This window comes from Podarcis raffonei, chromosome 14 (assembly GCF_027172205.1).
Source record: "Podarcis raffonei isolate rPodRaf1 chromosome 14, rPodRaf1.pri, whole genome shotgun sequence".
Taxonomy (NCBI): Eukaryota; Metazoa; Chordata; class Lepidosauria; order Squamata; family Lacertidae; genus Podarcis; species Podarcis raffonei.
Genome location: NC_070615.1, coordinates 10,372,773 through 10,400,379, shown reverse-complemented (window position 1 = coordinate 10,400,379; position 27,607 = coordinate 10,372,773). Strand labels below are relative to the sequence as shown.

The 27,607-nt window shown below is 39.3% G+C and overlaps 1 protein-coding gene across 6 annotated transcripts in view; it reads left to right on the top strand.

Moving 5' to 3' along the window:
• Window positions 1-27,607, top strand: part of MYO9A (myosin IXA) — a 183,915-nt gene that overhangs the window by 66,562 nt on the left and 89,746 nt on the right. For all 6 annotated transcript variants that reach the window (XM_053364314.1, XM_053364312.1, XM_053364310.1 and 3 more), the window contains 9 exons: window positions 4,064-4,153; window positions 8,033-8,149; window positions 8,488-8,622; window positions 10,477-10,598; window positions 13,807-13,948; window positions 15,084-15,279; window positions 21,001-21,108; window positions 25,752-25,827; window positions 25,986-26,129. In XM_053364314.1, coding sequence (XP_053220289.1) covers window positions 4,064-4,153; window positions 8,033-8,149; window positions 8,488-8,622; window positions 10,477-10,598; window positions 13,807-13,948; window positions 15,084-15,279; window positions 21,001-21,108; window positions 25,752-25,827; window positions 25,986-26,129 — 1,130 coding nt within the window. The remainder of the gene's footprint in view (window positions 1-4,063; window positions 4,154-8,032; window positions 8,150-8,487; window positions 8,623-10,476; window positions 10,599-13,806; window positions 13,949-15,083; window positions 15,280-21,000; window positions 21,109-25,751; window positions 25,828-25,985; window positions 26,130-27,607) is intronic.

Genomic DNA, 27,607 nt, shown 5'->3' with positions numbered 1-27,607 from the left:
AAAACCTTTACCTAAGCCTGTTTTACAGGACACCGATGAGCTTTGTCTGCCCTTGTGGTGTCCCTTTATATCCAATTTATGCTTGCAGTGGAAAACCAGGGAGAAAGGCGTCATCCCTCTTCAACACATCTGGGCAGCCCTCTTATGGACAAAGTGGGCTATAGCCCTGCCAAGGTTTTGAACCCTACCCCACCCCAAGGCATGGTCCAATCTTTCTCCTGTCACCCTCAATAATATCAACATGTTTCCAGTGACTGAGAGGCTTTAGTCCATCTTCTCTGCTTAGCTAGTCATAAATTTCACTGCTGGTAGATTTCCACCTTGCCTCCAAGGAGAGGAAGCAGTTATTTTAAAACCCAAGTTACTATATTGCCTAGAAATGGCTGAGGAGGGTGGGCAGGAATATTGTCCTGCTGTTTTCTCTCTCAGAAGCCATGCCTCCAGGCAGTGCATCAAACAAACTGGGAGATGAGCTGCTATGGAGGGTGGTTTGGTCACAGCCCTCTGTACACCATTGTGGCTGTTGTGTACATTATTCCCTTCTAGCAGAGAGTGAGTGTGAAGGGGGGGTTTAACATTCTTGACCACAATGAGGCAGACGGCAGGGGAAGAGCTCTCCATACACGTTTCTTTGGTTGAGGTAAGTAAGTAAACAAAAAAGAAGTAAAATTTGTTCTTTCAGCTCATTCTGCTGCATATCTACTCCACCACTAATATTTAATGTTGAATGCAGCCATGTACTTGAGTTTCATTCATACTTCACTGTGTGTGGCATTTCTCAAATAACTGTGGACAAATCAGTTTGTGGTTCTTTCCTAAATTGGCAGGGTGTGGAGAAGGGTGACACATTGCTTCTTTCTACATGGCCACTTTAAGAATTGCAAGCCTTTCATATACTGTGAGAAAACACAACATATGAATACTTCAGATAAGTGTTGAGAGCCGTTATTTGGGCTGGCAAAGGTTTAAAGTGCTTTAATTTGGAAAGCCGAGATTGCAATGGGTACATCTGTCAAATTGTTGTTTAAAAATAACTGAATAACTGAATGCTGCCAGACTGGTTTAATTTATTCCTTGCAATAGCAAATGTTGGCAATCATGCGCCTCTTATACAGACCTGAGATTTCATCCACATGTCATCACATTGAGTCTTAGTTTCCATGTTTCATCTATTCTCTAAAACAGAATATATAAGCAACTGGAATGTTATTTACTAGTAAAATATTTCACACATCTGATGGGGAGAACTATGTTGTGAAGAAATCTCACAATTTGAGTGCTCAGAGTGTTTACTTTTCAGGCGTGTTGGAAAGTTGTCTTAGCGCTTATGAGTTGCAGAAAGCTTTGGCATTAGTTCAGTTCTGCGTGGAGATTAAAAGAGGGGGGCCACTGTACCTGTGTTCACTGTACCTCTCCCTAGGGTGTGGTACAGTGCTGGAAAGGCTTGGGGGACGATATAGTGCTCTCACCCTCCGTTCCCTTTGTTATCACAACGTGCTTGTACATTTTACAGGTTTGGTTGGAACAAAATTCTAGACAAGTGAAAATAAGAATGTAAGGTAGTGCCTTGTTCAGTATCTGTCCATTTAGCCTGGTATTGCCACCTCTAGTTGGCAGAAGTTTTACATAGTGTCAGACAGAGGTCTATTCCTCATCTGCTGCCCGATCCTTTGAACTGGAGATGCCAATGATTGAACCTGGGTCTTCTGCTTGCACAATATGTGTTCTACCACATGAACACATGATCATGTGATCCCGCTATGATCCCTCTCCATTTATGAGCTATGCATGAACTGGCTTTGGTTACAAAGATAGATGTAACTGATAGCTCTGTATAGGATTATTTATCAAGAATATTTTCCCCAAAGGGCAATATCCATATAGTACATTCTGAATCTCATTGTGCAGGCTAGAACCATTCTTGCTGTGAAATGTGCAATCATTTAAAGTACTGTGTGTTCATATTGGCCTTTTTGCAAGGAAATCCAAGGTCAAAGGTTCAAGATATCTTCGAGCTGGAGCCAGTTTTTGTTTTGAAGTTGGAACTGACTTGGGATCATGAGAGGGAGGCCAACTATTCTGAGACTGTATTTTTCATTTTATTTTACTAGCCTGAAAGTGTTATGAAGGCAAGGTTTATAAATGGTGTCTTTTACAGATACTGTGTTAGAGGAATGTGAACTTGTGTCCAAGTGGAATGAAATGCTTTCAGTGAATCATAACACACACACACGGGAGTTTAACCTCTCCAAGTAATACAACCCCACGTAACCATTTCTGCTTCAGACCTTTAGTATGCATTCCTTTTGTGTGTCAATAGCTTTTATAGTGTTAGGGATCCTTCCCTGCTTAGAGCTGTCATTTTGCCTTGCTTATGGTACTGTCATTTTCTCCATCTGCCTCAGATTGGCTCGCTTTTTTGCTTCACATCAGGAGATCTGGATGTAATCATTAGGCAGAGTTTTACATAGGAGTCACTGTATGGAAAGCCATGAGCTCCCTGTGGAACACTGAACCCTCTGTATTGAAAGCATATCTCCTTTGTTTCCTTCTCTGGACTCGATTGAGACAAGGCACTTCTAAAGTCATGGAGCTTATTACTTCATTTTACAGGAAGGTAGTGGACTGTGTTCCCTGTTCTGCAGAACTTCCAGATACTTGTAGCATGCAGAAGCAGAATAGCCTTGTATGAAAGAGCTTTATTTGTGTGTGTGTGTGTGTATAGGCAGAAGAAGGCAACTTATGCATCAAGAATACTGGATCTCATGTCCTTTAAACTGACACTTCACACTAGTTTATGATGTTGTTTCTCACCAAAACTTTCATTGAACTAAAGGTAATCTAAATCCAGCCCTTCCTAACCAGGTGCCCTACACATCTGTTGGACTCCAAATCCCAACATCTGCATGGGCAGTGTTCTGGGATGATGGCACCTGTAGTCCAACAACATATGAAGGTTGGGAGAGGCTGGCCTGGTCAGACATAGTTTCCAACAGTGGCCAGCCAGCTTGCAAGCAAGGCATGAAGTTGATGGCCATTCCTTGTTGTTCATTGACAACTTCTTTTAAGCAGAGGCTCTCCATATAACGCTTCCATTGAGATCTATCTATAGTCATTCACTATAGTAGCTGTTTTCTATGGTCTTTATCTATACTTTAACAACAACAACAACAACATGTGAGTTGGTGGCTGTCACCACAACTTGTAATGAAGTCTATAGTTATGTATTGTGCACAGTGCTTTTTTCTGGGGGGACGCATACCCCTAAACATTTTGTGAATCTAAGTTTGACCTCATTGAGAGGCAGTATTTCAATATGAATAGGAAAATGAGAGTATCCCTAAACATATTTTTTTAGAAAAAAAGCACTGACTTTGCAACTATGTACTTTCTCCTGTCTGCTTTGAACCTATTGCAAAACTGTCATTTTTAGGCGAATCAATTATTTGGGGGTCAGAATGGGCTTACACAGATGAGTTTTAGATGAGACATCAATTAAAATCAATGTTTACCTATTCGCAAAACAATAGTGATCTACCTCATAGGTTATTGTGAGAATGAATAGAACTGTAAAGTACTTTGCATATTAAATACTGTATAAATGATTAATAAATACTAGGAGAATAAGTGTATATAAAACTTCTTAACAGGAAAAGGAAGTCCTTAAGGAAAATCCTATTTTCAAAAGAAAGATTTCAGACTGCCTGAGTCTGTAGTCCCTGGCCAAATGCAGGTCCTGTTTCATGAGTAGTATGGACTGCCCTTTGCTATGAAGTAGGAACCTTTCATGGGCCTAGGGGTAATGGAAATATTTGATCTCACTAGAGAGCTATGGGTTTTGTATAGCTTTAGCAACTGAAAGTAAGCTTTCAGATACTAGTGCAAAAGAGAATAATATAGAAATTAGGAAACAGGATGTAATATAGAGTTTATTTTGTGTTTTAATGTCAGGTTTATAATTTGAATAAACTGGTACTTGTGGCACACAGTCTAGTTCTTCTCCAAGTGTTAACCTTTATACGTTTGTAAAATTATGATTAATAGTGATTTTTTTCCTCCTTAGGTAAAAGAAGAAATGTTATTTGAAGCACTAGTTACAAGGAAGACAGTGACTGTGGGGGAGAAGCTTGTATTACCGTACAAACTGGCAGAGGTATGTGTAGCAGATGTCTTAAATTTGGGAAATTACACGAGATAGCCTAGGAAAATACATCTGCACAGTTTAGGTTCCTGGAAAATGTGGGGGTGGGGCATAGGTGGCAAGGCTTACAAATGTGTAAGCAAAGATAAGACCATCTTACAACTGAATCAAGAATGAATTCTAAATTCAAATCATACTGGGCATGAAAACAAACATGGAATATATTTACAGATTTCACTGTTGGCAACTGTGTGTATTTTATTTACCGTCACTACTGTTTAGCTGTTTGACTCCTCCTGCTATATTTTTCTAGACTTATTTCATCTTTTACCACAGTGTGTCTCCTTTAGCAAAATGTTCCAGTTATCTCTCTAGTCTGGGAAGTGTGCATTACTAACTTTCTATTTCAGTTCTTTATCCTCAGCTACTAGACTGAGAATAATTATATAGTCATTTTAGGCATGTAAAAAGTGGACAAAGAAGCAACTTTGAAATGTAGAGTTCTTTATGTAGAGTGTCTTTAAAATTATGACTGTTTTCTGTTCTGAAGTGTAACCCTTGAATGTGTCATAGTAATCCTGACCACTGAAGGAAAACATATGAACCTACATTGTTTAGAATTCCAGTAATCTGAGGAATTCTGACAAATCCTCAAATCCCTACGTAAACTTCAAATAGAACCAGTTGCTATTTGGACAGTTCCAATTTCCTATACATGTCATCGTGTTCAGCTGTACTAAGAATAGGATGTAATATGGCAATATTGATCACCTTATCAGGTGTAATTTGGAATCAATAATGTGACTGACATTTAAACACCCCTATGCGACCTGCAACTAAACTGGTTGGTTCAGGTGTGTCAAACTACCTACTGAAACATTAATAAACTGAATTGTTAGTAACCTGGAAAAGCTTCAGTCACAGCTGAACTGGAAGCAAACATCAAAGGATATGGTCTGAGTCCCCTTGTTGCATTAGTGCCTGCTGCTTGTTGTTACTCAGTGTTGGCTGTGATGATAAATGTTTCGCTGCAAATTGGGAACATGACAATATCTGTATTTTCAAATGGCTTGCATTTTGTGCAAGGACTGCAGCTGTCTAAGTGAGCCATGAATCCAAATCTTCATCTGTCAGCAGAATGCTGTCCCAGCTAGCATCCTTTTTAAGATACTGTTTTCCCAGACAAGCCTCCAGGGAGAGGTGGCATTTTACATTGTCTTTCCAAAGTAATACGGAATACCTGTGTTGAACTACAATTGCGACTTCACACAAAACATTGCTTTGGAAGTTACAAAAGATTACAAAGGATTGTCCTAGTTTCATGTTTCCTCCATGATCTCCCGTAGCACTCATTTTTGTAAATTCCAAGATGACAAACAAATAAGACTCTTAGTACAGATATGGACTTTTTCGCTTGTGGATAATGTGAGAATATAGAAGATTAGCTGGACCGTTGCCAAAAATGGTGGACCTCTGTTCTGAGGATGCTATTGTTGTGAAAGGCATTTTGATAACAATGCTGCTCTTTGAATTGGGCTTTGAGGGGGAGAACTGAATCAGCAGAATGTGAAGTACATACTCTGTCCTCTCAGACTGAGGGTGTCCCTCCTGTATGCATAAGCAAGTGGTTTTGCAAGAAGCTATATTCAAAAACAAGACTCTATTAAGAAATATTTGTGGCTGGAAAATGGTCTTGAATATATCATCTGAGTGTGCAGTTGATGATATGCATGTATTTGGCTTTGGCCATTATATTAGTAGCATATGTAAGATATGACATCAGTACAGGACACGGAAGAAGAGAAATTGAGAGGAGGGAGCGAATATGGCAAGCATCTATTTCTTGTTTGAAAAAAACAATTATGGTGTATGTTAAGGGCTCATCTCCAGTTAAATCACACAGTTGGGATTAAAGCTGATTTGGTTCCTATTACTTTTCTTTAAAAATACTTTTTATGGAATGCATGGAAGGTCTTTTTAAAACTTTCTCTGCTTTAGCTTATAGAAATGCAAAGAAAGCGTCTTGCTCTAATAACTGGCAGAGCTGAAGTATGGCGGAACTATTCTCCAAACTTCTTTTAAAATATCCCCATTTCTATCTTTGTTCTCTGTTAACTTAATCATGTGACTTTAGATGTGACGTCTGATAGAGAACAGGTTATTCTGCATCCAGGGGTTCCGAATGTGAGGCAAACATCCCTGGAGAAATTCAGGCAATTGTTAAGAACGTTTTTTAAATTACCCCTGACACATATGACCCTCCCTTGTTTTTATGTGTCTTATCTTGGGGACTGGTGCCAAATGGAGGCGGCAAGGCAGAGGAAAGGAGAAGGGAGGTGGATCTGTCACAAAGGATGGCAGTAAAGTCATATTGTTGCAAGGCTGACTGAAATTTTATAGTGGTCATGTTTCACTGTAGATAGATCCTGCTGTGGTTTGCTGCTGTTCCCAGAGGCCAGTTTACCAACCACAATGTAGTTTATTCATTTGGCAACATCCTGATGGTGCCATACAATCACATAATTGGGATTTTCGCATGGTGCACATGTACTTGGGGAGAGGGCTTTTGCCCATGGACCATAAACTGAGCAACCTATCATATGCTTTAGCTTGTTTGTTGCTGTTGGAGAACTTGGAACTTTTTTGAGTGTCTGGTACTTGTTAGAACTTGGAGACTTTCAGCAATTGCACAGTCTCTGTTGAACCGGAAGAGACTTATTTCCATTCAAAGAAGCGGTGGGTGGGGAAGAAGTAAGGAAGAAAGTGGCAAATGGTGCGTCTTTTATTTTCCTTCCTTTTAATCAAGGTTAAGCTTTGCTGATATAATCTGCCTTCCTTGTGCAAAGTTTATTTTACTGGGGGGAAAGCTCTGTTTTTAAAATAGATCATTACTGGCATTTGAAGTAGCGTTCTTTTGTGGGTTTTGACATTAATACTATCAGTAGGAGGACTTGGTGTTTTTTGTTTAATTAGCACTGTAGTTTACAGCTATTCCATGCAATTCCGATACTTGTCAGTGGATAAATAAAGTGATCCACAAGGAGTAAGAATGAAATTCAAAGTGATGCCCCTCCCTGAGAATCACAAAATGTGTGAACAAAGAGAACTTCAGCAGGCCACAGTAATCCATTAGATCTCCTAATATGAAACCTTGGCTCATTTTCCTTTCAGAAAATGTTTTGCTTTTGGGAGCAGAAGGTTTGTGGAAGCAGTCTTGCACTGTATAGCAGTATTTTGTCCCTCTTCCTTTAAAATTGTGCAGAAGGTTTTGAATCAAACTACATGGCAGAACAATAAACACACTAAAGGATTTATTGCCTCCCAATATATTTTAGTAAACTCAGCAGGTGTCAATGTAATCTTTGCTTTAACCCTAGAGAATGTAATTATTGTACTAGAAGTAAAGATGTTAATCCATCTTGTTAGAGTGTTCATGGGATAAAACTGGGGTATGTGTACAGACATTACTGCTTCCCCAGAATTATTCTCACCAAGAAAAATCAGGAATGGTCTTTGGGCTAATGGGTGGAAAATAACTAGAGAATGTAGTTTTGCTAGTAGTGAAGAGAGGTTTGGGGTGTATGTGAGACAAAGGTCATCACCCGGTCTCATCCTGGATAGAAATCCTGCTTGCAAGTAAGTAATGGTATAGAGCCAGTATAGTGCAGTGGTTAGTGTCAATCAAGACAGGGGAGACCTGGATTCAAATCACTTCACTGGATGACATTGGGATAGCGAATCTAACCTATCTTATAGGGTGATTGTGAGGGTTGAATTGGAGAAATGGAGAATGTATGCCTAACCCTTGAACTCCTTAAAGAAAGGTGTAAATGTTCTCTGAAAATAATGTGAGTGACTAGAAATAATGTACTCATTCTCTTTTATTTTTAGGCTGTTACAGTGCGGAATTCCATGGCTAAATCGTTGTACAGTGCTCTGTTTGATTGGATAGTTTTTAGAATTAACCATGCACTTTTGAATACCAAGGACTTTGAGGAGAGCACCAAGGTAACACCTAGGCTCGGTTTAAATGTCAGCTTAGATTCTATCCATCCTTCATATTGCAATTCTATAGGTTTTATTTGTGTTGTCATGCTCAGACATTGCATGTAGCCATTTTGGTAGAAGAAGGCTGGATTTTAGCAGTAGTTGGAGCTTGAGGACGAATCTTTGGACTTTTGTCAAATAGAAGCATTGTCTTAAGACTTGTATACAAAGTGTATTTTTATTTAAGATCTGAACCAAGTCTGAAATGATTGCAAGTGCTTTAATATGTATATTCTTGTGCAACCTATCAAATTTATGTATTAAGAGTAATATTTCTAAAACTTCACTTTATGTTGCAGACTTTATCCATTGGAGTACTTGATATTTTTGGGTTTGAAGATTATGAAAGTAACAGTTTTGAACAGTTTTGCATTAATTTTGCAAATGAACGTTTACAACACTATTTTAACCGACACATCTTTAAATTGGAGCAAGTAAGTCTTTAAAACTACATAGTTGCTTTTTAAAAAAACTAATAGCGAAGTTTCATTTATTTTATTTTATTAATAGTTTACTAATATTGACTATATAACTTTCACCTGAAAGTAATTTCACTACATTATATCCATTTGCAGGTGTTAGTTCTAGTGTTACTATTTTTCATAAAAACATCATATGTTGTAAAAAATAAAGTATTTTGTTGGAAGTTTCTAATCAAACTGCATGCTTGTGTTCTCACCTCTCAATTGATATGAAGATCATAGTAGCCCTCACAGAGCCTTAATTCTCTCTTCAGTAGAATGTTGGCCTGCCATCTCAGCTTAGGCTACATCTTATGCAGTGTCTGGCTAACTGTGCAGGTGAACACAGAACTTAAAATTCTAGTCTGTGGACAGTTGGAAACATTTGCTTTACAAAGGCAAGGCTTTCTGCAAACATTCATGGGTACTTTGCTATTGAAACTTTGTACATGTTCAGAGGCCACCTGTCCAAGTTGCCAGAAATTGGGGAGATCTAAGGTGGCAACTCGGAACAGGTCATAAGTGTCCAGGGGTCAGGGCTACTGCAGACTACAATGTATTTGATGCTGGAAGGAGTATAATCAGAGATGAAACTCTGCAAAGCTTCTAGAAGAAATCAGACTCTATTATTCTCTAAAAGACAGATTCTGTAATTAAAACATTTTCTGTGTCTTCATTTAATTACTTGTTAAAAACAATATTTAGCCACTATTTGCCTGGTCAATAGAGCATTTTTCTGGCCATCAGAACTTAGGCATTCAGTGTATGAAGATAGGACTCACAAACCATCCCCTCCTTGGGGTGCACAATTGCGAGAAGAAAAACCTTCTGATCTTCCTCTAAGGCTCCTTCCTTTCTATATATTTTCCATATAAAACTGGTCCTAAAGGATCTACATTGGCTCCCAGCATGTTTCCAAGCACAATTCAAAGTGTTGGTGTTGACCTTGAAAGCTCTAAAATGCTTTGGTCCTGTATACCTGAAGCACTCAATGCGAGAAGTGAGGGTACAGGGAACCAGGCAGAGAGCCTTTTCGGTACTGATGCCCACCCTGTGGAAAGCCCTTCCAGCAGATGCCAAGGAAAGGCAGCCCTATATTGATGTTTTATTGTGTTTTTAATGTTTTGCTGGGAGCTGCCCAGAGTGGCAGGGGCAACCCAGTTAGATGGGCAGCATGTTGTTGTTGTTGTTGCTGCTGTTGCTACTACTCAAACCTTGTAGTTAAGATTTATCTGAGCAACTCAGCCAGGCTCTAGATGTGAAACAAGCTGCAGGGCCTTCTGCTGGCACCAGGAGGGGGAAAAAGAGGAGCTGAAGGCAGTTCTTTTTTCTCAACTTGTTCTTTTAACTAGCCTGAGATGTAAGTCACCTTCTAACCCTTTGTAGGATTGGAAGGCAATGAGGCATCATCCTAACTGTGCTTTAAAAAAAGTAGGGAGATTTTTCAGTGGAAGAGACCTCCTGCCCTGTTCCCTCATATTCCCTCCCATATCTACACAGGGTGCAGAAATGTGGCAAATCAATATGCTGATAATCGGCACGTTTGGTAGATGCAGCACAGGATGTTGCTGCAGCTTCATTATAGGCTACCCTACACTTGATGTAGGAAACACTTGTATGCCATGACACATTAAAATTGTCTGTTTACATGGTTGCTGGTATTTGGAAAAAAACATCAAAGGAGCAGCCCTCATGCACAGGCTTCCTGAGTTTGTTAGCATATGGCTTGACTTTTCACTGTGTTTAGCAAAGCAGATTGCTTTAAAATACTGCTAAAATATTATGTGGGGTTTTTGCCTTAATGAATGTAACTTGCTCCCATCCCAGGAGGAGTACAGACTGGAAGGCATCAGCTGGCATAACATAGAATACACAGACAATTCCGGCTGCATAAACCTTATCAGTAAAAAGCCAACAGGGTTGCTCCATCTGCTGGATGAGGAAAGCAAGTGAGTATGTTGTTGCCCAACTCTTGTGATTGTCAGGTTTCAGATCACTAAAGTCCTGTGGTGGTGGTGTTGTTGTTTGCAAGTGAGTAGCAGCCTAAAAGTGAAAACCAAAATAAGAAAGATCCCTTATGATTATCCATCCATTAATATTTTAAAGATCTCCTTACCCTTAGGGAGGAGGATGCAAATGATCAAGCTGTCCCCAGGACGAGAATGCTCACTCAGGTTAATATGGCCATCTGTATGGGATGTGCTGGATCTGCAACAAAATATTACATTGGGTTGTTGTTCAGGATGCCAACCCATGCCATTATCCAATGCTTTTTATCTAAAAAAAAATATGTTATGGGTACTCTCGTTTTGACACAAGAAAATCCCCATTTAATAGTTCAAATCAGAAAAGATAAATACAGTAAATGGACAAAAGTACAAAGCATCACAAAATGTTTAGGGGTATGCATACCCCTGCACACACACACACACACAGAAAAATAGCACTGCCCTTATTCATTTTGCACACACTATTCAGTGTCATTCCCCATCTGCCCCACTCAGTCAACATTCCATGACCACTGAACATGTTAAGTTCTCTATGAAATGTTTTCAGGGGTTTCTTCAAGCCAGCTGATGGTAAGGGTGGTGTCATTTTGTCTGAGGAAAGATTCCCCGAAATGTCCTTAAGTAGGTTCTCTATCGTTAGGAGAAAATAACAAAGGCCAACCAGAGAATATTGAGAAGCAAGGCAGCTAGTAAGCCTGATCTTTATTAACTACTGCAACAGGGTCCTCACAACCACACGCAGGAGGGAGGAGGGACCCAGAATAATGGAGTGCAAGCTCTTATATAAACTTTTGAAATTGCCTCCCCTGTAGCTCAAGACTGCCCCATAAAACATCACACATACATAACTGAAGGGGCGGTCTACAGCAGAAAACCTGTCTGCCAGGATACCTCATAATGGTCACTGATTGCTTTCACCTAGGCATCCTGGCCATTCCTTTGTGATGGTAGATACTTTAGTTCCTGAATCTCTTACATATATTGATAGTTTGCTCAGCTTAACAGATACTTGCCAGACTGTATTTGCAGAGGGAGGTGTAAGCCCCTACAGTCCAAAGACAACTGAAAAGCTTTTCCCATTTCCTTCCTCCTTGCAGAGAAATATTTGAGGTCAATTTGGGACAGTCAAAATGGCTTCAGGATTGCTCTCCTGTACACTTTCAGACACTATACTTATGCATGTGTGTTTGCCTTGTACATTTATGAACACATGATTTATATATATATATGAGACCTTAGAATTCCTATAACAAGTTACAATATTTATATAGCTTAGATGATATAATCTATTCCATTGTGATAGGATAGCAGGAGAATCAATCTTGGAAATGTGTTCTGGAGATATGCATTACTCAGCACACACTCTCTTTATGTCATTATCCTTCCAGTATTCCCCCAATTTCCCATTCCTATCAACTCATACTTGAGTCATCAAGTATGGCATACAGTAGTTTCCTTTCTTGCATCTAAAAGAGTTCAACTTTTCTGTGAGACTTGATGGACATGAAAATAGCCTTTTCCTGAAAGGGTTTTTGTTTGTTGTTCATTTCACAATTAAAACTTTGTGGTCATCAAAGCAGGAAAATATGTCTGTGCCCCACTCGTGGTTTTGCTACAATCATAATAGGGACTAGTCAGTATAGGCAGGGATGTATACTGAGGACCAGTGTGCACAGACTATAATAGCTGATGGGGTCCCAAGAGAAAATTCTGTGTTGAAAGTCAATTAAATAAGTTGCAATTGAAAGTGATTATTAGCATAGGAGCCAACTCCTAGGGACCAAGGTCTCTTCATCCCACCCACCCCAATAAAATAGTTGAGGGGGCCAGGCCTTTCTAAAGTTGATGGACAGTGCCATTCAAATAGTGTGCCACATCCTGTGATCAATTATGTGGGGCAGGGCTTACCTCCCCCCCCCTGTTTTATTCAAGTTGGCACCCCAGTTATTAGACAGTTTTGGTGCATGAATGGATTGTTTTCCCCTTGCTGAAGTGATGCTAAAAAACCAAAAAAGGAGTTCTTTCTAGGACATGCAGTTCTCACTGGAGAGGCTGGCTAGCCCCAGTCCCAAGTGCAATCCCAAATTGACTGCATGCTCTGCAAGTTCTCAGTTTTGCTAGAAAGTTGGACAGTGACCCAAATACCCACAGAGCTACCACACTGTTTGAGCAGGAGTGTCCACAACAAACAGATCAGAAAAATGGAGATAGCACCAGTGATTTATGATACGCTTCTCAGTGTTCATGATCTCAAGGGAGGGTGGAAGGCTGATCTTGTGGTTCAGATCTTAGATTGTGTCTGGAGGAAAGCACCGCTTAAGACAATTGCAGCTTCCATAAGGAAGAACCGGCGTGGTGAGAGAGAGGCCAAAAGGCCCCGCAGGCCAGGAATTTATCCCTGCCCTGGGCGTGGTGCCAAGCGCCACTATTGGTCAGTTGGCACTGCACCCAGGGGAACGCCCTCTGATTCCTGCCACCATTTGCCAATTTGGCGGCAAGGGGACAATCTTGCCTTCAATAGGCTGGTTCACAGAGGAGGGCCGGGGACTGCCCTCAAAGCTGCCTGCCCGAGAAGGAGTAAGCGAACATCTTCATTTTATGCTATTGACTATGGTGCCAACCCCCCTCTTTCTTTCTGCGTTACTCTTCATTTTTTTCTGAATTTTGATATACATACACTGTGTGTGACCAAGCATTATGCTGATTGTTCTGTTGTTTGTTTTTTCCTGTTATTGGTCTGTTTGTTTCTTTTTTGCTACTGTATACCATTTACTGAAAGGAGGAGAGAAAAACAATAAACACTTAAGCAATAACGCCCTCTTCACACAATACTCTTTTCCTGCATGAAAACACAATTTAAATATCCAATTTGTTTGAAGCATGATATGAGTGTAGTTTTTGCTGTGATGCGAATATGCTGATCAAGCCGCTACTGTTTTGTCTCCCTACTAAGCAGCCTGTAGATGCTTAGTGCCTGTGTGCTGGAAAAGGAGAGTGAAAAACCAATCAATTTTAGCTCTATAGACATGTTGCTGTTTTACTAATTATCTAATTATCTAATGATTTGGGAACTGAATATATCCGTATGTCTTGTAAAAATACATGTATTAAAATCATCAACTAAAAACATTCTCTTCTCTTCATTCAGTTTCCCACAAGCCACAAATCAAACGCTATTAGACAAGTTTAAGCGTCAACATGAAGGGAACCTCTACATTGAATTTCCAGCTGTAATGGAACCTGCTTTCATCATAAAACACTATGCTGGAAAAGTTAAATATGGTGTGAAGGTCTGTACATTGTTCACTGCTAACGTTTTCTCTAAAAATAGATGCAACTCTTGCTTTTAATATTTGAAAGCCATAATAATGCCTTTAGAGGCTCTTGTTGTTGAATTAAGTGATCCTTATCATAGAACCATAGAATTGTAGAGTTGAAAGGGACCTTGAGGGCCATCTAGTCCAACCCCCTGCAATGCAGGAATCGCAACTAAAACATACATGACAGATGGTTTATCACCTGTAAAATGGGGATTTCAACTTCAGTACTATAAGTTTTGAATCTGCACTTTTACTTTTTCTCTTCCTGTATTTGTGCCAATATTGGAACTTGGTGGATTGAATCAAGAATATATGCACTTTAACATAATCACCTATTTTGTTTTTCCTTTTTATCCCAGTTGAAGCTGACATTTAACCATAGTTACCTGCATATAAGTTCCATTGATTTGAATGGAACTTAATGCACCTGAATGTGAGCATGTGTATGGCCTAATTTTTAAATGAAAATATCAGTTATTCTAGCACAGCCCACCTGCAGTAGGAAAAGCTTATCATGTTCATGTGCACAAACAGATCACATGAAGAACATGTGTACATTGTCTTGAGTTTGAAATTATTATACAGTTATTATAGGGAAGTGCAAGACCATAAGTGAGATTCCATTGCATTCTTGTCATTCCATGATCCTTTTCATATTTCCCAAGTTTGATTGCTTTCTTAGGCAATGTTAGCAGCGGTGACAATGCATATTTCATCTAATTTGTAAATGCTTCAAAAAGTGCTAGAGAATAATGCTAAGCTTGAGGAATGTCTTAGAACCTTATGCGGCCAAGCAGCTTTAACAGATGCATTTACCAGATGTACAGCATACTATTGAGCATATATTATTGCCCTGACTATTGTAGAAATCAAATGTTTTAGGAACATAGGAAGTTGCCTTATACCAAGTCAGGCTACTAGTTCATCTAGCTCAGAGTTGTCGTACACTGATAAGCAGTGGCTATATCCAGGGTTTCATGTAGGAATCTTTCCCAGGCTTACCTGAAGATGTCAGAGATTGAACCCAAAACCTTTTGCCCTGAAAACTTGTACTCTGCTACTTCAGGACTTGCTGAACACTGTATTTCATTTCTTTCCTCTTTAGGATTTCCGGGAGAAAAATACAGATCATATGCGACCAGACATTGTCGCTCTCCTAAGAAGCAGCAAGAGTGCCTTTATTTGTGGAATGATAGGAATTGATCCTGTTGCTGTGTTTCGTTGGGCGGTCCTCAGAGCTTTCTTCAGAGGTGTAGTTGCATTTAGGGAGGCAGGAAGGCGGCACATTGAGAAGAAAACTGGTAGGTGTTGTATACTGTAACTATCTTCATAACCTCTCAAAGGTGTGTGCTGTGTCTTTAAGGGCTAGTCTCCAATTTCAGATCTTGCATTATAGGAAATCAAGGTTTTATATGCTTTACATCTGTTATGCCCCCCTCCCCCAAAGCTTGTGGCACATAAAAGATGAACCTCATGATCCCATGAATACAAAAATAAGATGGATCTTAATAGTTTAGGACAAACTATTGTGTGAGCTTTTGATAGTGCATAGGTCTTAAAGTTGATTAAACATACCTGATAGTTTTAACTGAGCCTGTTGTTGTTGTTGTTGTTGTTGGCAAAGTCTGAATGCATAGAACATTTAGAGATGATTCCTAAAGAATAGGTAGATGAATTTTATTTCCAGTCTTAGTACCACAGCACCACACTACTACTATAGAAAACAAAGCCCTCTTCCTGCTCTTTAAGAGTAAAAGACAGCATTTCCCCACCGTTCTAGCACTGGTGTGGGAATCACTGTAAATGCTGTCATTTCACTTTGCCCAGAATGATCTGGGCAAAGTAAAATGCAGTTTATTCCAGCCACTAGCACTCCAGCACCAGAATGGGGAGGGCTGGAAATGCCGTGTGCAACAGAGGTGCTATGTGATGGCATGTCTGGTGAGTGTATGTGGTGCATTTCTGTCTGTGTGTGCATACATTGGCCATGCCCGCCACTAGCATGGGGCCCTTGGTTTGAAAAAAGTTAGTCACCCCTCTATTAACATTTATAAAATAAAGGTCATTTTAAAAGTCCTTTTGCATTTAATCATAACAAAATTAATTTCTCCCAGGCTGTTTGTTTGGGGCCTGCTGGTTACTGTGAACTGGGCTATAATCTCCTTGTCCTGGTTCTCCTTAAAATCTTTTTATAACCCAACCTCAACCCCTTTCCCCCAAAAAAACTACATTCTAATGAACTCTGAATCTGTAGCCTTGTATATTTGAGGATATTTTGCTTAAGGTGTGAACAGTATTTTGTGAGGCTTGTCCTTGTTTCTCTCATGTCTGCATTTTGGGGGCCTTTTTCTTTTCAAAACTGAAAACAATTAGCTCAAAACAAATGTGTAATAGATCGTCTTTGGGGAGATTCACATTGAACATATTCTAATGCTGTTACGTATTATAATTTGTAAGCATTTGTACTAAAGAGCATTAAAAAAATATTTGGCACTTAATTGCAAGTTACTCAGGATATTAGTTTTGCAAGTATGCTTACAAATGTTATAGTAAAATCTGGCTGCTGCTAATTTAGAAATAGAATAATGGAATTGTGCCTGATGTTCTAGTCTATTTCACAATAATTTTCGTATGCTCAGCCCTTCCAAGTGTATCATGGCTACCAGTCAGTTTATTCAAGAAACCACTGTTGCTAAAATGCAGATTTTGTGGCACAGGTACTAACTTGTCTATCAACTACCTAGCTAGAAGAGCAAGAATTTGGGCTATTGCACAAGGTATTGTTTTCATGTAGGATGGTGGATGCTTTCACTACAGTTATATATGACACAAATGTGTGTTTTGCTGTGAGTGCATATGCTGAGAAGCTATACAGTGGTGCCTCGCAAGAGGAAATTAATTCGTTTCGCGAGTTTTGTCGTCTTGCGATTTTTTTCGTCTTGCGAAGCACGGTGTCGGAAAAGTTTTGGAAAAGCTTCAAAAATCACCAAAGTCTTCAAAAACCTCAAAAAAGGCTACCACACCATGCTATGAGTTGCTCCTCGAAGTCAAGTCACAACTGTATTAACGGTGTTAAGAAAAAGGAAACAAACTTGCAAGACGTTTCCGTCTTGCGAAGCAAGCCCATAGGGAAAATCGTCTTGCGAAGCAGCTCAAAAAACAAAAAACCCTTTCGTCTTGCGAGTTTTCCGTCTTGCGAGGCATTCGTCTTGCGAGGTACCACTGTATTGGCAAAAATATACTCATATGTGATGGTATACAGGCTTTCCATGTTTGCTCTTCTTTCATTTTTTGGCAGGGAGGGGGGATGTCATGCGAGAAACAAAATCTAACCTGCTTTCACAAATATCCAGAGTGTTAACTGTGTCAGTCTCTTGCAGCTTTTATTATTTTTAAGAATTAAACACACATAATGCAGATTGCTGTGATCTTATTCCTAAAAATGGGAAACTCACGGGGAGAGGGGAATAAGAGCTTTCCTTTTGGACAAATGAAAATACATTTTTGCAGATGCTAAAAGGTTTTCGTTCTGGCCAAACTACATGTTACAAATGTATAATGATAGGAGTAGCTGCTGCTTGCATGGGTGGGTGGGAAGGATTATTGGGTCAGATTAGTCATATTGATTTGTACTGGGGGGGGGGGAGTAGCTTCCACTAAGAAAAGCAGCTTTCAGAGGGGGCATTTTCCAGCGAAATAGTGGTAAATTTTCTAGCCAACTCAAATCTAGTTGGAGGCAATGATGGTGTGAAAAATTAAACTTTGGACCCTTGTAGTTCATCTGTTTTTAATTGTTACAAATGTACCATGGAGAATATCTAAAAGCGTTAAGTGGAATAGTCAGGGCTTTTTAGTTTCTTGCACCTGGTATAGCTTGAACTCCTGATGTGAGCATTCCACATCAACATCAGATATACTTCCTTAATCATATACTGCTGTTCTTTACAAGGGTAGCTTTTATCTACAGGTGTGTGGAACATCTCATGGACAGTCAGAAAGCAATAGGAAATATTGTCTGAGAAAGCTTCTACAGTTACATTTATGGTACATATGGAAAGTATCTCATGCCTATGTCTCGTTTGTTTTAAATCACTTTATTTTGTTCTTTCCGTGCCAGTGATGTTGAATATCGGTGCTGTGCATTAACTTGAAGTTAATATTTATTTGCAGTGTTTTCTTCTGTAGCTTTTTTGTACTTCTGTTTATGTAGTTTAGCTTTTCAAATACATCTGTTAAGTTTCTAGAGTCTACAGTTTGTGCTTTTCTTCTCCAGACTCAGCAAGTGATACTGTAGCCCTTCTACATTTATAGTAGCAAACTTTCATCCTGATAACTGAAAGTAAAAAACAAACATCACATTTTCAAAGTTTGTATTTCAAATTTTAGTGAAGAAAGATTTGCATTCCACACTCAAAATTGATTAATATATCTCACATAAAAATGATCCACATTCAAGTGGGCCTGTGAAATCATTATGAATGCAAACCCTGGCTTTTTAAATTGTAATATTTAGATGATGTAGAAAATTTCAGGCAAAGAATCTATTTCCACCATTGTAATTTCCCTGTAATGTTAGTGGTCCTGTATCAAATTTTGCTGTAGTTCTTGGTTCATCCTCTATCTTAATCATTTGTGTTAGGAATATGCTGCAAAGTTAAATAGCCACCCTTCTCTGTTACACGAGACTGTTTTAAGTATCTGGCAACTCTTTCTGTTTTGAGCTATGTTTGTGTTGCATTTAGCTATCCCATGTTACTGTCAGTATAATCCCTATTATGTAACCATTTCTCCTGGCTATTGGTGGTGAAACAAAGCTAGTAGTTAAAATGGTATAATGTGAGGTAGAGTGCCCAGTCAAGATCATAGAATAAATATGCAGCATCCAGTTTAAAATGAACATTTTTGTGGTCTGTCCACATCTAGACTGCAGCTGTTCTGAAATTTATTCAGTTTAATCCATTCCTTCGGTCAGTCTTTCATTCCATTTCACCATCAAGGTCGCTTCCAGACAACTTGTTTGTTGAACATTCATCCTGATTTGCTTCTACAAAGTTTGCAGGGAAGTTATATGATGTGGGCTGTTAGAGCGGTTGTCCCTAAGCTTTTTGGTATTGCAACCCACAATTCCAAATTTGCTTGTTAGGATGGTCTATTGATTTGTTGTCACATGAATTTTGGACCTAAGGTCTTCAGCAGCTGTCAATTTCATGTGTTTTAATTGCAAGTTTGCCCATCTAATAACCATTATTTGAGGCATCCAAGCAAAAATTTACTTAATAACCCTCACTGTGTAGAATTTGTTGAAATATTTATAGTACTTGCAGTTATTCACAGTGTTTTATTTTTAATGGGAATCTAAGAACACCAGTCAGCTGATTGCAGGCTATTAATTCATAAACTATGAAAGTTATTCTAAAAACAGGTGATTAAACAGGCAGTGTCAAATATAATTAATGAAAAAGTTCATTATGGCAAGCATCATCAGTAGGATGGCTGACTTTGCATTTTTCCAACAAGTAGGTCAATGCAATGTTTGATAGTTGTCAGAAATAGTCTGAGATCAGTATTGATAGATAGCTTGCTACTGTCTTCATAGCTGTCATTGCTGAAAAAACCTGTATTGCAGAAATAAGCACAGAGACTGATTCAACAAGCTCAGGATACTCAGTGGTAACTGAGTAACTTAGCAATTTTGGTAATTTGAAGCCAGATTTTAAATAGCCTCACTTCCAGAAAAACATATTTGATGGTCCAATCACATGATAGTTTCATGAATTGTTATTTTTGCACAAGTACAACTTTGTGACATCACTCGAATGTCTCTGTTTCTTCAGCAGAAAAGTCTTGGGCAAACTTAAACTATACAAACTTCAAATCTCCCTTGGCTTAACTATGAACTAAACCTTGTGGCATATCTGCTAACGATTCCTCACAAGTTGTTCATACAGAAAGTTATTTTGGTGTCTTTTGTGCCTGCATATGAGAGGTGAACTGTAATAATCACTCAAAACAATACCCTCAACAAGCACCTTGTGGTGAACCATCTCAAGATCTGCCTCTAGAAAGCAGTTCCCAAATGTTACAGTGCAAGACTTGAGCCTTTCTGATGTTCGGTTACAAACGTAAGAGGCACTGCCGTTTAGTCTTTATCTTCCTGATTATGTTGTAGCAACAGTAATATGAATCACGCCCAACACAAATAATAACTCATGATGCTTGAAAGCAAAAAAACTGTAACAAAGAGAGCACCTAGAATAAATTATGTAGGCCTGTCCTTCATTATGAGAGTCCACATGCAGAATCTGGCATATCTGATGCAGGATTTCTGCAAGACTGAAAGTACAAGATAAGTAATAATTAGAATTATTGGAGACATGGATGATAGTTTTCTGTTTTCAAGATTAAAGCCCTAAGAGCCACATAAAAGCAATAATTGTTATGATTTGTTTTGAATTCCGCATTTCAGCAGGCTATACCTAATCTGGAAATAATTCACAGCCCACATCAGATACACATATTTATAATAATCAGAACAGCTTATTTAAAATGATGCATTAGGCAATGCCCTTTGGAAAATGTGATCCTAATTGCTAATGGGTAAGTGAGCTCATTAATCCCATTAAACATAGAAATGTCATGCTATTTTATGAAAATGCTATGATAAAATTGTTAACACATATCATGGCCATGCATTATAAAATGCAGTGCTGTTTCATTGTCGATTCCAATTTATAATTCATTATTTTGGCTGCAGCTTTATCTTTTCAAAAAACGAAGGGAAGTTGCCCCAAACCCAGCAACTTGCCTTACAACGATCCAGTAAAAGATCAGTTCATCTCTGTCTTGTGCACTCCTCAGAATTGCTAGAAACGGTGAAATTACTGTCCGTAGGCAGAAAGCACCCATCACTTTTGAACTATTCTGTGTCAATAAGGCAGTTGTCCGCACTGTTCTTGACTCTTCGTTGGTTTCTGCTTATGTAATCTTTCTCTTTTCTCCATGTTTTTGTTTTGCTTCCCAAGGGCATGATGATGCGGTTTTGAAAAGTGTGGATAGTTTTAGCTTTCTCCATCACCCAGTTCATCAGAGGAGCTTAGAGATCCTGCAGAGATGCAAGGAGGAGAAGTACAGTAAGGCGCCATACCCCACCATCTCTCTGACATGACACTCACACACAGCAGGAAATGGAAACCAGGAGCATTCTTAGTAGCAAGGGTGGGCAACCATGCTTGGAACCTTGTAATGCAGACCTTGAAGGCATCTTGAATGACAAGACCTGTTAAAACGTAGGAGGGATCTTAGTGCCCTTTTCTTGGGAATTTATAGGCAGGATGGGCCCTAGAGGTTTGAGTGGATGCTCTGAATCCTGTTTTTACCTCAGTCATAAAGATTTTCCCAGTATATAAGCCTGATTAAGGCATGGAGCCATTTTACCGAAGAAACTGTTGATTATATCTCCTAGGTATCCCAAGATTTTAGTTAAAAGCTTTTCATTAGTGACAGCCTTTAGACAGAGGAATAATCTAATCTGTATTTATTCTAGTTAGATTTTTTTTTTTTTGGCAGGATTCCACCAAATTCTGGTGCCCTCTTTTTTTATATAGTAGTGTCTACATGTGGATATAAATGTATATACATCTTTTTTAAAAAGAAAACCCTCCACTTTTTGAGAACTCTAGTGCAATGTAGAATAACTGTTCTGCCTTTGGAGGATTTCCTTCATAGAAGAGAATAGATATGCACTTGGTCTCCATTTCCTTCTCCTCACTTCCGTTTGTTACATAATGAACTAGTCCTGCATGAAAACCAGGCCCGTTTGCCTTTGATACTAATGATGGCTGGATTTCTGTTGTGGGAGGAGCAGGGGTCTAGCAGCATGAAACATAACACCCTCTGCCATAAAGAGTAGCGCATGGTGTTTCAGTGTTACAATTACATTGGGAGCCTACTGAAGGGTACCTTGATGCTAACTTGCTCATTAAACAGCTTTGCATATGCAGTAACCATTCCACCTTAATGATCAGGTGCATCACCATTTCAGACTCTTGAAACAGGAGATATTTTTTTAAAAAAGCTTCTTTTCAATGTTTGCCTGACTACTTGGACAGAATTGATTCAGCTTTTCAGTGTGTTGGGTTTCAAGGAAGACTGAAACCTTGTGCCTTCATAGACCTCCATTTTTGCATTTGTGCTGTAATGGCTTATAGAGACGCCACATCGCTGCTAATCTTAATAAAGGAAATGCCTTTGCCTCATGTATATGTTGCGTATCTTTTGGAGTGCCATCCCCCACAAAGGTTGGTGTTCCCTCTGCAAGGGGTGTGGATGGTGTTAACCTATAAGAAGAGCTGAACGGATGGTGTGATATGAACTGAGTTGAAGAAGTTGCATGAGTCTTGCATTACATGGATTTTCCCCATTGTGTTTGAATATAAGAATATATAATTAACAAGAAAAAATGGTAAAAGCGTGCTCTGAAATCAGTTTTGGATGGAGCAGCGTAGGAACTGCTCTGCTGGACAAAAGGTCCATCCAGGCCTGCATTCTGTTTCCAGCAGCATCAAACCAAATGCGTGTGGGAAGCCTGAAGTCAACCGTCTTCTCCTGTTTGTCCTCAGCATCTGGTATTTATCTCTTTGTCCTCCGCATCTAGCTCCATCTAGTCAAGGGCAATAGTTGTTGATTAGGCCCAATGAATTTCCCCCATCTTTTTTATTTTTAAAAAAGTATCAGCTAGTACTCTTTGCTGTTGCTAACAAAATCCATAAAGTGTTTTACGTTTTGTGTGAAACTGTGTTTGTCCTGAGTCTTGTGCTAATCAAGTTCATTGGGTTAGCTCGAGTTCCAGCATAGAGAGAGGAAGAAAAAATGTCTCCCTATTTTCAACATCATTCATAATTTTAAGTCTTTACTGTTTCCTTCCCTGATCTTGCTTCTAATTCAAAAAGTATCGGATACTTCCGCCTTTTCCCATTAGGGAAAAAGTGCTTCAACTCCTCAGTTACTTTAGTTGCCCTTTGCTTTTTCAAGCTCTACATTATCCTTTCTTAAGGTGACCAGAACTACACACAAGTGTTTCAAATGAAGTTGCACAATAGGTTTTAGATAAATATATTAAGATACTGGCTGTCTTTATCAGTTTGCTCTTACACTGCATCTCAATAGCCATTTTGTTGCCCATTCGTCCTATTTGGAGCTTTCCATGGGGAGAATGCAGATTTACCAAGCTATAGCTTTGCCACAGTGTGTGTGTAACCACTTGTTAGGCCAGCCATCTGTGTGCTGGGTCACACAGTGAGGAGAAACTTACAACTCTTGCTTCTGTGAATTTCTAATCAGGTTTGGAAGGCATTGTATGATTTTACAGATAACTGGTCACCAAGTATTATTGATTGATTGATTGATTGATTGATTTATATACCACCCTTCATCCAAGCACCACGGGGCAGTTAACAATATAAAAACACAAAAGTAGTAGTTAGGGGCACACTGCTATAACTTTTACTTTGCAAATTATTTGGTTATACATCCGTGGTCTGCTTGGGATTCTTCTGTCCTGAACAATTTGCAAACTTCTGCAGACTTCACTCCTTATTCCATGACTCTAGGTCCTTATGAATCAGTTACGTAGCAGTGGGTGCAATACAAATCCTTAGGGGATGGCATTTATTGCTTTCTGTTAATATAGTTGAATGCTTCTCTTCCCCCACAGGGGACCACTTATTTTCAGAACATTACAGTAGCATATTATGAAGCAGTCTGCACATATAACACTGGTTCTGGCACATACTCTTGTGTTTCTGAGTCTGGCTCAAAAGTGCTGGTTTTAACATAAAAGGGCCTATACAGCTCAGGACCCTGATACCAAATGGAATACCTCCCTTCACTTGAAGATCATGTGAGAGAGGATCAGAGGGTGGCAGCAAGGGAGAGGGGATATTTAGTTGTGGCCTCTAATTTATGGGATGCTATTTCAAGGGATGCCTGCTTGTGCGGCACTAACCACCTCCCAGGCTTTTGAGAGAGTAATAATCACGCTTACTGCTTTTTGGGGGGGGGGAATATTTTATGGTTAAAACCTAATGTTTATTTTAATTTGTATATGTAAGTGACCTAGAGACGCTTTGTATAAGGTGGCTAATAAACTGAATAAATATTATCCCTCGTTGCTCTTAAATCATGAATGATGCAATTTATGCATAGTTGTTGACAAAAGGGCCTCACTAGCAGCTCTTAAGAAAATTCAGTGGTCACGGAAGAAATAATAAAGTTTACAAATGCTAATTTAATGTTTTGAAAATGGCTAGGCCCAGAGAAGATTACATTGCATGAGTGATTCTTGCCAAACACAGTAAGACTGCTCACCTTCAAATCTCGTCATCAAGATAGAGCTTTAGCTTATTGAATCACCTTAATTTATTAATATTTATTTATCTCTTCAGTAATCTTTTCATGTCCTATGGGTATACTATGACTGAAAGATTTATTATTATTTGCTCAGTTTTTTGTGGTTTTTTTTGCTAATTAGGATATTTGTGGCCTTATTAAAAGCAATAAGTCTTGGCTTGACTTCTAGCCAAGTGTGTGGGGGTGTATAATATCTTATTTTTTTTGTACTTCCCTTACACAAGGATATATCAAAGGGGAACAAACCAGTAAATTTATTTTGCAAATCTAGTTACCTAAAATTTGGGGTCATTCCATACCAGATGATTGGGTTCAAAGGTTCCAAAATTGTTAAACCAATCTCATCTGCCAGTTGACTCTCTTTATAAATCCAGTTTGAGGATACTGAGTGTTCTAAATGCTGAATATACATTATCAGCTAATCCTTAGAAAACCCTGTAGATTAGGTCAGTTCTGTATCTGATTTGTTATGACATGGTGGAGGAGGGAAATTGGAACCAAGAATTTCCTGATTCATTTCTTGTCCACTGTGCTGCACCATCTCTGAATACCTATGTTAGGGTTAATAATGCAGGTTAGAGCCCCCATAGTTTTGCATTTCAGATGAGACTTTCAGACCCACTTAAGGCAAGCCATGTTTGTGTTAAATTCTGCATAGTATGCTTTGCAATAGAGGCAGTAGCTTTTAAGATGGAACAGCTAAGAAGTGTATCTTGTATTCAGTAAAATGTATTGAACCATAATTCTGGGCTTTTTAAAAGAAAATACCCAGACCAAAATAGTGAACTTTGTTCCTGGTAGCTCTGCTACCAGGTTGGAGGTTGTCCAAGCACAGTATATAAGAAAGATTTCCAGTTAAGCTATTAATAGAATCCAGAGGCTTACTTCTGCACAAATTTGTGGTGTTCATATGGTCTGCATTGTTCTACTTTTATAAGAAGGAGAAAGCAGCTGACTAGAAAAGAACTTTTACAGATAATAATCTTATTGGAGGTGTGGCTCCTAGTTGCAATATTTTCCTCCTATAAAAGCTTTCCCCTCTGTGTTGTTTCTTGGATATAGAGATGTGCATCTTTTAAAAAATATATTTAAAATACGGCTTTATCTGTAGGATTACAAGTAAATTTTGTGGCAAACAAGTTTAGGACATCTTTTCTTTATTTTAAGAGCTTAAGTCAAATATACCATTATTACCAGCCATGGCTCCTCGTTTATGGTTCTTTTCTCCCTCCCCCCTCCCCCAGTTCCCAGCATGTACCATTTTCAGCACATGTTGCAGTCTGATTTTTTCCCCTCCCAAGCTGGTGCAGAGAATTTATCTAATGCTAAATAGAATGTTAATTTTTTTGTTGATATGCTGCCACAGGTATTGCCCGCAAACGTCCCAGAACACCACTTTCAGATCTGCAGGGAGTTAACACTATCAATGAGAAAAGTCAGCGGTAAGTCAGATTGTGTGATAAGTGTGACTGCTAGAGCAAGAGCTTTACATATGAAATTGTGACTTTGGAAAAGTTACCTTTTTACAAAAAACAACAACACCCTGGTATATTCTTTGTGAAATCTAAGCAATAAAGTGTATTTGTTTCCCACATTGCAGTGATATGTATGGAGTTGGTTGGAACAGCAAGATGGGCGTGCGACAGAGCAGACTCTCCAGCCAAAGCAGTTTCCTCGACAAAGATGGGATATTTGTGAATTCAACTAACAGCAAACTCTTGGAGAGAGCCCATGGCATCCTCATGTTAGTTCATATTTTTTCTTTGTTGCAAAGATAAATTGATCTCTAGGGATAAGCAACAAACATGGGACAAGTTGGGGTAAGAGAGGTCTCTATTACCCTTCAGCATTCATCACCCAAGGCACACAGATTTACAATTCAGAAATCCTCAAAAGTGTATCTTAAATCTGGGTGATGAGGTAGACTGCAGAACTGGGACACTATAAAATACATGGAAGCAACCTTTGAACTGTTCTAGGCCCCCATTGCTCTCTTCTGGTCTTGGGAGTTGACCAGAGACTCTGATCAGTAGAGCCAGAGTTTTTTATTATGAACATTTATTAAATTAAAAGGGGTTCCTGTGTTACACAAATCTCCTTTTAGGTATTTGTGAAAGTATTGTAATCACATCAATTATATTCTCTTTTATAATTTCCAAATACCCCTTCAGAGATGCAGCTGGAAGAATACAGTATCTGAATTAATTGTCAAAGAATGTCTGCAGTTCTAAAGAAGCTTGTCACTAGGGGTTGAGTGGGTTTGAAAAAAGATGTGTGGACTTCCGGTTAGCGCCAGCGCTTAATGGCGGATTTCTCCCGGAGCTCCGGGAGAGATCTGCTTCGTGGGTTCGGGTCCTGCAGCCACGGCGGAGCGAGGACCCCCAAAAATCACAGGCGCGTAGCCTGTGAGCTGGAGACTCGGCGGGCACCTTTGCGCCCCCCCGACGTTGTGAAATAGCCTTTTTAAAGGCTACGGATCAGCGGAGGGTGTATGGAGCGGTGCTGAGAGTTGCTTTCACCCAGCCTGCGAAGCAAAGCCGCGTCGCCATTAGCGGAGAGCGCTGACTTCTTCCGGTGAATTTGGACTAAAAAGAGCAACTTTCCGTGAGTAGGATTGAGCTTTAAAACATAATTGGACGTTAAAACTAAAGAAATTGGGCACCGAGACGGATAAGCATCAAAAAGGAAGTCTGCTTTCCGTTCTGTAGCAAGATCAAAGCGAAAGGCATTTAAGCTGTAACTTTTTGACAGGAGAGTTTTGCGAACTAAAGAAATCCATCACCAAGCAAAGAACTCCCTCCCCCGAAGGCAGGAGGGGGGGGGGGAAGAAGACTTTAAAGTGATTTCCTGCCTGTTTTAAAAGAAATTGAACTGTTTACCGCTGCTCCTTTACCTGGGGGTCGGACTGCCGGAGAAAAGGAACCGGCTAAGGATTGTCGCTACAATAAGGTTAAAAAGTAACTGTAATATGGACTTTGGCTACTCTCAACTTGAAACATCTTATTTTGTTGCACAGTAAGTTATCTGCAGGATACTATTGATTTGGATCTTTTACAAAGAAAGGGACTAGGAGGGCTTTTGTTTTTTGGAAGGTGTGGGAACAATTTGAAGTTAAAGAATTGACTTTACGCCCTCTAGAGGACTTGTGAATAGTTTCAGCAACAAGTGGAGCTTAAAACCTGAGAATTTTTTTTTTGACAGCTTAAGAGTGTGGGAATGACC